This window comes from Amblyraja radiata, chromosome 15, assembly GCF_010909765.2.
Source record: "Amblyraja radiata isolate CabotCenter1 chromosome 15, sAmbRad1.1.pri, whole genome shotgun sequence".
Taxonomy (NCBI): Eukaryota; Metazoa; Chordata; class Chondrichthyes; order Rajiformes; family Rajidae; genus Amblyraja; species Amblyraja radiata.
The window spans coordinates 14,094,842-14,108,620 of record NC_045970.1 but is presented as its reverse complement, the minus strand read 5'-3'; the positions used below and the strand labels follow the sequence as shown (position 1 = coordinate 14,108,620).

The 13,779-nt window shown below is 43.4% G+C and overlaps 1 protein-coding gene across 2 annotated transcripts in view; it reads left to right on the top strand.

Moving 5' to 3' along the window:
• The window catches only part of LOC116981035 (dihydropyrimidinase-related protein 2-like), a 49,845-nt gene that overhangs the window by 22,774 nt on the left and 13,292 nt on the right, over positions 1 to 13,779 (top strand). For both annotated transcript variants that reach the window (XM_033033655.1, XM_033033657.1), the window contains exons 7-11: positions 105 to 173; positions 6,082 to 6,202; positions 8,988 to 9,144; positions 10,267 to 10,408; positions 12,032 to 12,202. In XM_033033655.1, coding sequence (XP_032889546.1) covers positions 105 to 173; positions 6,082 to 6,202; positions 8,988 to 9,144; positions 10,267 to 10,408; positions 12,032 to 12,202 — 660 coding nt within the window. The remainder of the gene's footprint in view (positions 1 to 104; positions 174 to 6,081; positions 6,203 to 8,987; positions 9,145 to 10,266; positions 10,409 to 12,031; positions 12,203 to 13,779) is intronic.

The following is a 13,779-nucleotide window of genomic DNA, read 5'->3' as shown; positions in this document are numbered from 1 at the left end:
AAGAGTTAATGCTGATAATCTAAAGTATGACGTGATTGTACTTGGTTTTAAACAGTGCCAGAACCACTGCTGTTTATATTATTAATGAGCCAATCTGTCCATAGGAGCAAAAGCGAATGTTGGAGCTCGGAATTACCGGACCAGAGGGACATGTTCTTAGTCGACCTGAAGAGGTAAAACAATGTTTAGCTTCCTTTGAAAGAATGTGCATCAAGAAAATATCTTGTCCAACTAACATTTGACTAAAAAAGACAAAAAGTGCTGGAGTAACTCAGCAGGTCAGGCAGCATCTCTGGAGAACATGAATTTAGTTTAGTTTAGTGATACAACATTGAAATTAGGCCCGTCGGCCCTTTGGGTCCACACCCGCCATCATTTACCCGTTCACACTAGTTCTGTTAGCCCACAAAAGGACACAAAGTGCTGAACTAACGCAGGCAGCATCTCTGAAGAAAATGGATAGATGACACTTTATGTTGGCATGTATCTCCATATTTGAAATGTTACGATGCTGCCTGACCTGCTGAGTTACTCCAGCACCTTTTGGCTTTTTTGGTAAACCAGCCTCTGCAGGTCTTTGTGTTTAACCTTTCACTTTCACTGACAGTGTGTAAATTATAACAGAAAACGAATTGAACCTTAATTTCTGATTTTTCCTTTGTACACATTTAATGGTTTACAAATGTATTTTAAAGTCACCACCTCTGAAGTGTGCTTTGGAAAAGCGTGGTAGAGTGGTGACCACATCCTGTTGGACAGGACAACATGTGTAGTCAATGGCTCAGTGGCCCTAAGACAGATTGGGGAATATTAATTATCGATTGGGAGCATGTTACCTGTTGCCTTGGCAGGGGGAGCATGTAGATAACATTCAAAAGGAGCCTGGAAGGAATGATTGAGTTGATGCTGAGCTGTAGTCGATGTTGTATGTGTCCCTGTCATCCAGAAGGTCCAGAGCAGTGTGGAGAGGCCAGTGAGTTAGCATCTGTTGTTGAACTGTTATGGCGAGAGGCAAGTTGACCACCCAGGTCATTTCTAAAGCAGGAGTTGATTTGTTCCATAACAAACCCCTCAAAACAATTCATTACTTTGGCTGCAAAAGCTACTGGACAGTAGTCATTGAGACGGGTCGCCATGCTTGTCTTGTTCACTGATATGAAGCAGATGAGGACCTCAGATGCTGGAGCATGAATACACCAGTCAGATGGTCCACATGGGTCTTTAGCATTGGCCAGATACGCCACCATGTATGGACACTCTGCATGGATTCACCCTCTTGAAGGATGCTCTAAGATCAGCCTCTGAGACTAGATCACAAAATCGTCAGGGGCTTTTGGGGATTTGTGTAGGTGTGCCACTGATCTCTCTTTCAAAGTGTGTCTATAGTGCGTTGACCTATTATGCCCATGACAGCTGTTTAAACAGCTCTTTGAAACTGCACTAAGTGTCAACAAGACATCTGCCCCAAGGACCCAGGCCCAGCAGAATGGGGGTGATTGTGGATTAATAAAACAATACAGTGGTCCTCTCATCCTCACCTCGACTCCAGCTGCCATGATGCTCCTTTGTGTCGTCAGGGTAACTGGGTGATGGCGTCACTGTTCAGGGTCAGTTTAATTTATTACGTGTACCAAAGTACTGTGAAAAGCATTTGTTGTGTGCTAACCAGTCAGCGGAAAGACAATACATGCGTGTAATCAAGCTGTTCATAGTGTGCAGATACACGATAAGGAAATAAAGTTTAGTGCAAGATAATGTCCGATCAATGATAGCCATGTTTAGGAATTGTGGTTGCCATGGAGATTTTCAGCCTCGCCCTGCATCTGTTGGATTAATGGAATATATGTCGTCCCCTATTAATGTCACTGAGCACAGAGAGCTTCACTGTCAGATAATGGACATCTTGTACGTTGTGGATGTTTTGCCAGTACTATCCCTACTGACATCATCAAGTTGGCTGAATACTTAACACCTTGGAAGAACTCTCAAAAGCTGTAAATCTGGAAGGAATAAAGCACAGTGTTATTGGAAATATTTTGGCCATTTCGTAGAACATCGGATAAAGATTATAACGTCAACATTTTATAAAATTATGTAGCATTGCAGTATTTCTTATAGTACAACATTAGCGCTTGTCACTGCAAGCTTGCTTGCAAATTTCATACTACACATAGCACTGTTGTCTCCCTGAATTGTATCTCTTTTCCTTCCATAGTAGCAAAGATCTGTGTTAGGTATTTGGCCTCCTCCAATATGTTAACTTGCTATAATTCCTCTCTGTTTTGCAGCAACAAGATGGTTTTCATCTTCACTTAGATGAACTGTAGACTTATGTGAGCTTGTGTACTGGCCTTGTCCCTTCACTAGTACTCCTCTGCCTGCTACTAGACATCCTCCCTCCACTCTGGGATGAAAAGCCCTTTTATATTAGTGGCATTCCTCTTGTAAACTTGGCATTTCTCCTGCCATTCATATTGTTTACCACAATATTTGCATATTTTATACCATTATTGTTCTGTGCTGGGTTGACAGGCATGGACTGAATTGTGTTGTCTGTTCTCAACTCATCAACTCTGCATTTCGGCAGCTCAATGCCAAATGTTACCAAAGCTAACACGACTCCTCTCAACCTCTGCTCATTAAAACCTTCATCTTGAATTCCTATCTCGGATCAATGAATCCGTCAAATCTTCCTGCTACCTCTTTGCATGGCAGGTTTTAATAATTCTCAGGAAAGTTTTGAAAACCTCTTCCACTGTCTCACTGACAGTCTTAATTATTTGGTGCATCTCTCTTCCTTGGTGATAAACCAAATACATCTTTGCATTCGCCTGCTTTTTAATAGCCGTTACCAATGCAGTAAGAAAAGTCTGCATTGTGAACACCTGATGCCGCAAGTCTGCTTACAAATGTCACACCTTCATCTGGAAAGAGTGTTTGAGTACCTGGACAATAAGGAAGAAAGGAGTGAAGAAAGCAAGTGTTGCTTCAGGTTCCTGAAAATGGGGTCTCCTTGAATTATCAAACCTAGGTTGCATGATCGCTTTTCAGAATGTCTTTCTTCAGTCTGCAAAGATAACCCCTGAGATTGCAGTACGATCACTTTATTCTACTTCCCATTCACTCCGACTACTTTATTTGGCCTCCTCCATTTATCCAGTTAAGGTCAATGACCAGCACCTCATTTTCCACAGTATGTTAACGGCTGCAGGACGTAATGCCAACTTCAATCATTTCAGTTAATTTAGTCAACTGCTTCACTCTTGTTTTTCATATTTCCTATCGTCAGTTTTTATTTCTCCTCGTGATGTAATTGTTCTCCTCCTACTAACACCACCCAGACATTGCCATTGCATTGAGTTCTTTAACCCAACTCCATCTCCTGTCATTAACCTGGAATCCACTTTGTGAGGAATCTTCCCTTTTTTTCTCTCTGCCACTTCCCTACTTTCTCTGCGAGCTAAAACTCTCATTTTTTCTGCACCATTAACGCAGTTTCTCTCTTCACAGATGCTATCTAAGCTGTTCAATGTATACAATATTTCCTGGCATTTTTCAGATTTGCATTGTATTTTACCTTTGGATTAATGGAAGGCATCTGCTTAGCTGTTCCATTCTGCTCTCTGTTTGCAGTAAGCTGGGCTCCAGAGTGTTGTACCTCTATTATCTGGCCACATTATCATCAACACTCCAAAACCCATCTCTTTCCAGCCTCACCATACAATAACCTTCCGCAGCAATCTGAGCTGCTCTCGACAGCAAGTCAGTGTTCCAAGGAAAGCCACATAAAGTTGATATAACATGATCACATGATGGTGGCTTGTGGCAGAGGCCTTCCCGTGGAATGCGGGAACTCGCCCTGAGGACCCGAAGACTCAGCGGACCGCGGAACCAGGAGGGAGCCACTGGTGGCGGCAGATGCGGGGAGCAAGAGCCAGTCAGAGGGTGAACCAGGGTAATGCCTCCCGCGTCTTCAAGGTTGGCCTCAGGAGGTGTCCCCGGGGCACATAGATATCCAGGCGAGGAGAGTATTACTGGTTCCCGGGCTGATCTGGTTGAAAGCGACAGAGGAAGAGGCCTTGCAGGAGCCTGGGGCTTGCCTGGATCAGGAACTGCACCAGTGGACAGAGCGCGCGGGCGGACCGTACATTTGGGCTGTGGAAATGGCAGCAAGACATGGCGACGCCTGCAAGTGTAAATATGCAAAAATAATTTGACTGTGCAGTTACATATGTGACAGATAAAGCACCATTGAATCAATCTGACAGCACAACAGGATAGTGAAAGGCTTGGATAGAGTGGAGAGGATTTTTCCATTAGTGAGAGAGTCTAGGACTAGAGGTCAGGGACTCAGAATTAAAGGACGCACTTTTAGGAAGGAGATGAGGAGTCATTTCTTTGGTCAGTGGATGGTGAATCTGTGGAATTCTTTGCCACAGAAGGCTGTGGAGGCCAAATAAGTGGTTATTTTTTAAGGCAGAGATAGACAGATTCTTGATTAGTACGGGAGTCAGAGGTTATGGGGAGAAAGCAGGAGAATGGGGTGGAGGGAGAGATAGATGGGACGAATGGCCTAATTCTTCTCCTATCATTTATGATCTTATGATTACAATATGTGCTGTCTCCAGTGACTGTTTTTACTTTAAATAATGTATAATGTAATTCTTGTCAAACTCCGTGGGTCCTGGTGAGTCATGTTGAATGTTTACTTCAGAGCTGTTTACTGCAAGGAAATGGCCGTCCTCTGCCTTAGCAACCCTTCCTGACGTGGAAAATGCCGAATGCTGACAATTACCATGTTGCCACTAGATGGCGAACATTTCTTGCAAAGTAGAAACCAAAGCATTGCTGAAACAATGTTAAATCCATTGTACTGAAATATGTATCTGAAATTACAATCCACATATATAACATCAGATTTTACAATTAAACTCTTAGCTAACATCAATTATGGTATAGTCCACAATTAAACTTAATTATAACAAGATCAGTTTATAAATGCCTGAGTTTTTCATAAATGTGTAGGAAGGAACTGCAGATGCTGGTTTAAACCGAAGATGGACACAAAAAGCTGGAGTAATTCAGCGGGTCAGACAGAATCTCTGGAGAAAAGGGAATAGGTGACATTTTGCTGGGTCGTTGGGTGACTCAGTCCACCTAGGCCTACCTGATATCCCAGTTGCCAAACACTTTAATTCCCTTTCCCATTCCCACACCGACCTTTCTGTCCGGGGCCTCCTCCATTGTCAGTGCAAATTGGAGGAACAGCACTTCATACTTCGCTTGGGCAGCTTACAACCCAGCGGATGAATATTGATTTCTCCAACTCCGTCCCTCCACCACCCAAGTTGTAGCAGTTTCAAAGTCGTCTTGTTGAGTCTCATTGTCGGTAACCCGTTTTCACCCAGCCCACAGCTAACAATGGCCTGTTTCCTTTATCGGCGGTACTTTTTTTTGCATTAATTCATCAGTTCTATATCTCTCATTTCCCTTTCCCCTGGCTCTCAGTCTGAAGAAGGGTCTTGTCCCGAAATATCACCTACTCCTGTTCTCCAGAGATGTTGCCTGACCCGCTGAGTTACTCCAGCTTTTTTGCGTCTATCTTTTTCATAAATACATTGATTCTATTTGATTTAAGTGAAGGAGGCTACGTTCTATTACAGATTCTGGAGGAGCTCTAAATTACAGCAGCCATAGGATTTATTTCTCAAGCTATTCATGAATGCAAAGCCCAGAGTTGCCAGTTTCATGGTGTTAAGATGAAGATAGATTTACTGTCATCACACCACAAATGTCTGACTTGTCATATATAGTTGAAGCTGGGTTTGGAGTCTAATCATTCATGTTACAAATGTAATAGCTGTGCAATCACCAATGTTCTTATTATATATGTTATATATATCACAGTCATTACATTTACATCAGTTTGGAAAAAGTCATTTTATTTTTCATGAGGAGGGAGCAATAGACAGAGGATAAAAATGGAATGTTGGGGCTTTTTAATCAGAGGGTAAAGGGAGGGATACGTGAAATACATTTTTCATCACCAAGGTAAAACTATGATCTAAATGTTTCTTCCAGGTTGAAGCAGAAGCTGTGTATCGTGCAATCACTATCGCAAGCCAAGCCAACTGCCCTTTGTACGTCACCAAAGTCATGAGCAAAAGTGCTGCTGACGTCATTGCTCAAGCGCGCAAGAAAGGTAGGGAGATCATTTTGACATGTTGCAGCTCATCTGAAAGTAGATGGTTTTTCTTTCTTGCTCAGTCAGACTGGTTCTTTCAGATTATCTGGATCATATGCATCATGATCCTGATCATTTGTTTGTTTTTTGTTTAGTGATACAGCGCGGAAACAGGCGCTTCGGCCCACCGAGTCCGCACTGACCAGTGATCCCCGCACATTAACACTACCCTACACACCCTTGAGACAATTTTACATTTACACCTAGCCAATTAACCTACAAACCTGTACGTCTTTGGAATGTGGGAGGAAACCGAAGATCTCGGAGAAAACCCACGCGGGTCAAGGGGAGAACGTACAAACTCCGTACAGACAGCACCCATAGTCAGGATTGAACCCGGTCTCTGGCATTGTAAGGTGGCAACTCTACCGCTGCATCCACTATGCTACCCTTCTAATACTATTACGCTGCAGTTCCAAGCCTACAGTCATATCTCACCAGTGGAGAGGTTTACAGATATTCTGGAGCTTTCAGAGTCAGAATTATTCGGAATTATTGAATTGTATATATTACAGAAATTAAATATGAATTTTAAATATACATATAGCTGGGGCGGCACTGTGGCGCATCGGTAGAGTTGCTGCCTCACCGGGCCAGAGACCTGGGTTCCTTCCTCACTATGTGCTATCCTCTAGATTTTTACATTCTCCCTGTGACTACGTGGGCTTTCTCAGGGTGCTCCGGTTTCCTCCCACATTCCAAAGATGTGAAGGTTTGTAGGTTAATTGGCTTCTGTAAAATTGTAGAATAGAACTAGTGAACGGGTGGTCATTGGTCAACACAGACTTGTGGGTGAAATCCTGTCTACACGCTGTATCTTTATACTAAAGTTCAATAATAAAACACAGAATTTTAGAAAACCATTAAACTGAAGAGTATTAAATACTCCTTTCCAGCTGTGCCCTATTAACAAAATAAAGGGATGAAAGTGGCATAAAAGTAGTTAATATTTCATCTCTATGCAAAAATGGGCCTTTATGGTCAGTCTGGGCCAAGAGTTGGGGACAAGGTCAAAATGAGTCTCTGTTTACTTCCTGGTGAAATAGGGGCTTGTAGGATGACATCATGCGCCAGATTTCACAAACTGAATTCAACCAAAATGTTTGCATTTCTTTATAAGAATAACATAAATCCCATCTGCAGGGTTATCCCAGGCCAGGGTTTTGATGACAAAATACGTTTTATAAAGAGAGATGATTTCTAATCTAAAATTAGACTTTAGATTCTTTTGCTGTTTTGCAAGTTCAGGATAAAAATGATTGCAATATTTTTAAAATAACTGAATATATGCTGGAGATTTCCAGTAATTTCCAGTGTGGGGGGGTGGGGGTGGTGTGGGGGGGAGGGGGTAACTTTTAAATCTCTCCCTGCACGGGAGACCCGACCTTTTCTTTGTCGGGTCTCCGTTGTCGTTGGGGCTGCAACGAGGAGCGGCCTCCAAAAGGAAAACCGGGGACTCTGGTGCCGACTACTCACCTCACCGTCGCGGAGCTGGCCGAGTCCAGAGCGGGTGGAGCGGTGGTGGACGCTGCTGCGACCCGACCCCCGGAGATTCGGTGGCTGCAACTGCGGGTTTGGCGGGCGGCACTGGGAGCCCGCGGGTCCCTGGAGGGAGACCGCTTTTCCGGGCTTCCGCAACGGCGACTTCTCCCGCCCGAGTTGCGGGGTTGAAGAGCTCCTGGAGCGGGGCCTTACAGCACCGCCCCGCGCGGCTTGGAATGGCCGCGGGAGTTTGCGAGCGCACGCCGGTGGCTCTAACACCAAGACCCGGTGCGCGACCCTGCATCACCCGGCGTGGCTTAATGGCCACGGGACAATTCACCATCGCCCGCCGGGGGCTTTGACTTTGACTCTGACATCGGGGGGGAGAGTGCAGTGGAGAGAAAAGTTTTTTGGCCTTCCATCACAGCAATGTGATGGATGTTTATGTAAATTATGTTGTGTCTTGGGTCTATTTGTTTGTAATGTATTGCTGCAGAAACGGCATTTCGTTTGGACCTCAAGGGGTCCAAATGACAATAAATTGAATTGAATTGAATTGAAAAACAGATAATATTAAGCAATTTGTTTCTCAGGAAATTAATATGCGGGGACAGTTTATTAAGTTTGCTGAGTCTTTAAGGAAACATTGTCCATGGAAATTGCTCATGTCCTGCCAAAGATATTTGCTACATTGTCAGATAGTTTTTGCATTGGCAACAGTTCATTATTACCTTACCATGACTATCCAAATATTTCCTTACAAGAATGAATAGTTAAACCAAGTTGACTAGTTTGAGGATCAATTCTGGTGACTGGAAATGTATTTGTATTTCGTTAGGGGCTAGTTCACAAATTATAAAGTCATAAGGTCATATGTGATAGGAATAGAATTACAGCATGTCATTCGACCCATATAGTCTACTCCGCCATTCAATCATGGCTGATCTATCTCACCCTCCTAACCCCATTCTCCTTCCTTCTCCCCATAACCTCTGACACCCGTACTAATCAAGAATCTATCTATCTCTGCCTAAAAATTATCCACTGACTTGGCCTCCACAGCCTTCCGTGGCAAGGAATTCCACAGATTCACCACCCTCTGACCAAATAAATTTCACCTCATCTCCTTCCCTTGATTCTGATGTTTATCACATTCATTTCGTGTTTCTTGCAAAGAGTCCCGTAATAAGTGAAAAAGGAAACTTAAACGTGTTTCAAATTTTGCACAAAGTACTCACCATTTCTCTGTCTGGTTTAACAGGTGCAGTTGTATATGGAGAGCCTGTCACAGCAAGTCTGGGGACTGATGGATCCCACTACTGGAGTAAGAACTGGGCAAAGGCTGCTGCCTTTGTCACCTCCCCTCCGCTCAGCACTGACACGACTACCCCTGATTACTTAAATTCCCTCCTCTCCTGGTAAGTTGCCTCACTGCTTACTAATAATGCTATATATTTCATTTTCTTTGATTTTTGCAATGTAATGGAAGAAAATAGTGGCTCTAATGTGAACTAAAACCATGGAGAATAAGGTAAAATCAAACCATGTAATAGATCCATGCACTTATGGGATATGCGGTTAACACAATGAAATGAATTGGATAATTATGTGGTTACAGCCTATAGCCGCTAGGCAGTTTGTATTCGTCTTAGCCAAATTGAAATCCTATTCTTTATAAGTAACAGGAGTTAATTTGTGCAGAGTAGAGAAAGCCTGTTCACTTAGAATAGTGGGAGTGAGATGCCCATTATTATCCGAATGGTGTCAGATTAGGAAAAAGGGAGTTGCAACAAGACCTGGATGTGCTTGTACATCAGTCACTGAAGGTAAGCATGCAGGTACAGCAGGCAGTGAAGAAACTAATGGCATGTTGGTCTAGATTTCGAGAGGATTTGAGTTTAGGAGCAAGGAGGTCCTACTGCAGTTGTGCAGGGCCCTGGTGTGACCACATCTGGAGTATTGTGTGCAATTTTGGTCTCCTAATTTGAAGTTGGATATTATTGCTATTGAGGGAGTGCAGCATAGGTTCACCAGTTTAATTCCCGGGATGGCTGGACTGACGTATGATGAAAGAATGGGTCGACTGGGCATCTATTCACTGGAATAGGATGAGAGGGAATCTTATAGAAACAAATAAAATTCTTAAACGCCTGGACAGACTAGATGCAGGAAAAATGTTCCCAATGTTGGGGGAGTCCAGGACCAGGGGTCACCGTTTAAGAATAAGGGGTAGGCCATTTAGGACTGAGATAAGGAAAAACCTTTTCACCCAGAGAGTTGTGAATCTGTGGAATTCTCTGCCACAGAAGGTAGTGGAGGCCAATTCATTGGATGTTTTCAAGAGAGAGTTAGATTTAGCTCTTAGGGCTAACGGAATCAAGGGATATGGGGAAAAAGCAGGAATGGGTACTGATTTTAGATGATCAGCCATGATCATATTGAAGGGCGGAATAGCCTACTCCTGCACCTATTTTTCTATGTTTCTATGTTCAGATCTGACACACATGTGAACTTGCATTTTAATTTGCCTCTGAACACAGTGGCGATTTGCAGGTTACAGGCAGTGCTCACTGTGCTTTCACCACTGCCCAGAAAGCCATCGGGAAAGATGACTTCCGACTGATCCCAGAGGGAGTTAATGGTATTGAAGAGAGGATGACCATTGTTTGGGATAAGGCTGTGGTATGTAAGCACTATAAAATATGCAGCATACACCTTTGTAATGAAAAGGAACTACAGATGTTGACTTACCAAAGAAAGATACAAAGTGTTGGAGTAACTCAGAGGGTCAGGCAGCACCTCTGGAGAATATGGATAGGCAACGTATTGGGTCGGGATCCTTCTTCAGACTCAAGTCTTCTTCCGACTGAGAAGCATATACCATAGAATTACATTTGTTGAATATTTCAGTGAGTAGGTGATTTCAGCTTAGCTGTAGCTGACCAGAAGTATCACTAGATGCCAAAATGCTTAAAATGGTGGATATATTTTCCCGTGTCTGGGGTCAGTATAGTTTAGTTTATTATTGTCACGTGTACCAAGGTACAGTGAAATTCCTCATCTTAGAGAAATGCTGACGAAGGCAGACACAAAAAGCTGGAGTAATTCAGCGGGTCAGACAGCATCTCTGGGGTAAAGGAATAGGTGACGTTTTGGGTCGAGACTGTTCTTCAGACTGCATTTCAGTCTGAAGAAGGGTCTCGACCTGAAACGTCATCTATTCCTTTTCTCCAGAGATGCTGTCTGACCCGCTGAATTACTCCAGCTTTTTGTGTCTATCTTTGGTTTAAACCAGTATCTGCAGTTCCTTTGTGCAGATCAAGGCTGAAGAAGAGATGGGAAACATGGGTAGAAAAGGTGGTGAAGAATTCATTCTCCCAGCAATCTGTCAGGGCACTGAACACATGAATCGGAACGTCATGTTGCATCTGTACAAGACGTTGGTGAGAGTACACTTGAAGTTTTGTGTACAGTTTGAGTCGCCTTGTTTCTGGAAGGATGCCATTAAGCTGGAAGGGGTGCAGAAAAGATACACACATATGGATGTTACTGAAACTGAAAACCTTGAGTCATAAAGAGAGTGGATAGCCTGGGGTTTTTTTTTAACCTGGAATGTAGGAGGATGAGTTAGGGCCTTACAGAAGTATGAGGGACATAGATAAGGTGAAAAGAGCAACTTTTTCCACACAGGATGGTGGGTATGTAGGATGAGCTGCCAGGTGGGTAACATTACACCATTTAAAAGGCATTTGGGCAGGTTCAAAGATTGGAATGGTTTAGAGGGATATGAACCAACACACAGACAAATGGGGCTAGCTCAGCTGGGCAACTTGGTCAACATTGATCAGTTGGGCCGAAGGGCCTCTTTCCATGCTGTATATTCCTATGACTCTGGATCCATCTGTCCAATATTCAGGCAGATTTTTTTTGCTGATTCAATGCTGCAAAGAAAAGGAAATTCCCGGAGCCCGCTGTCGGGGATGGTTCTTATGTTAGCGGTGGAACAGGCGGAGGATGATGGCTGCAGCAGAAAAGGGTCCCCGGTCATCTTGGATTCCATGCCACTGCATTCTGACCCAGATTTGTCAAGGACCGTGTGGTGGCTGTCTGTGCACCAGTCTCCCCGCGTTAAATAAAGTCACGCACAGGCGTCCTCCATGCGAGGACAGTCATACTCGTTTCGAGTGACTGCCGATGATAATTTGAACAGAAAGTACAATATAACAGCTAATCATTGACTCTTTGTACGTTCCATGTAAAATAACCGTTCTAAATCATTTTTTTGTTATCATTTGCACGTTGCAGATTACAGGAAAGATGAATGAGAATGAATTTGTAGCAGTTACAAGCACAAATGCTGCAAAAATCTTCAATCTTTACCCCAGAAAAGGCCGAATTGCTGTTGGTTCCGATGCTGATTTAGTTATCTGGGATCCGGAAGCCGTCAAAATCATTTCGGCAAAGACCCATAATCTGGTAATATAAATAATTTCATTGTTTTATTGCTCAGATAACTTGCTAAAGTTGTCTAATAGCTGGAAGTCCGAGTGGATTTTTATTAGACCGTGATGGGGATTCTGTTCAAGAACAGATCTTATCTACAAAATCCAGCGTTACTTGGAGCACTCATTGACAAAGATCTGGAGGTCTATATTTTTCCTCTCTTTATTGATGTGCATATGCAGTTGTGTCAATACATTATAGTCCATGTCTGAGATTCTGCCGCATTCAGAACAACATTTTTGAATAAAATACTTAGCACAATGAGAGGCACATGCAGGAATGTAAATTGGATCACTTTTGACGGGCCATTATTGGGGTGAGCCAAAGCAAATGAGGCTGCATTTCAACCCATGGCTTATAAAGTAAAGTCACATTTGATGAGGTTGTTTCCAATATACATACATTTCAGTTGGAATAATAACGTCTCCTAGATTTTGGGATCTACATCCTCAGCCAACAGATATTGCAACCTAAGCCCTCTGAAACCAATGGTAGAGGCAGATAATTGATGAAGGTGTAGTTTCCTGAAATGGTGGGATAATGAATGACGACTGTTGAGTTGTCTCCTCTCACACACCATGTTTATATTCATTCGGTGTTACTTTTAGTCTCTATAAAAAAACGAGTACGAAGCCAGAATATCTCAATATAAGTCTGCATCCTGGGGCATGAACATTGAATTCTCCCAATTTTGCTAGCCCTTGCTGTCTCCTCCACTTCCTATCTCTCCCTCAGCCCTCGGGCTTCTCCTCCTCCGTTTTCCTTTCTCCTTCCGACCCCCCCCTCCCCACCCCCATCAGTCTGAAGAAGGGTTTCAGCCCGAAACGTTGCCTATTTCCTTCGCTCCATAGATGCTGCTGCACCCGCTGAGTTTCTCCAGCATTTTTGTGTACCTTCACATCTCAATAGACAATAGGTGCAGGAGTAGGCCAATCGGCCCTTTGAGCCAGCACCGTGATTCAATATGATCATGGCTGATCATCCACAATCAGTACCCCGTTCCTGCCTTCTCCCCATATCCCCTGACTCTGCTATCTTTAGGAGCTCTATCCAACTCTCTCTTAAAAGTATTCAGAGAACTGTCCTCCACCGCCTGCTGAGGCAGAGAATTCCACAGACTCAAAGCTCTCTGTGTGAAAAAAGTATTTCCTCATCTCCGTTCAAAATGGCTTGCCCCTTATTCTTGAACTGTGGCCCCTGGTTCTGGACTCCCCCAACATCGGGAAGTCAGTACAATTGATGTTCATTCATTGATGCTCCAATCTGCCCTCTTAGTGTCATGTATTAACAGAGCTGCCTCATATCATTGATTGCCATTACCTTATATGTTTTGTCCTGAGAGATTACAGAGGAAAACGCAGTGTACAAGATGCGGATCCATTGATTAGCATTCTGTCTGCGTCTCTAGTTTCTTCTAGCGTAGTATTTGAAGATGGAGCACTTATTTCCCCAGTATGCTTGAGGCACAGAGTTTGGCAAGAGCAATGGGTGCTAATGCACGGAATAAAACCTGAAATGCAGCCACAGATTTTTTTCACTGGTTGAAATTT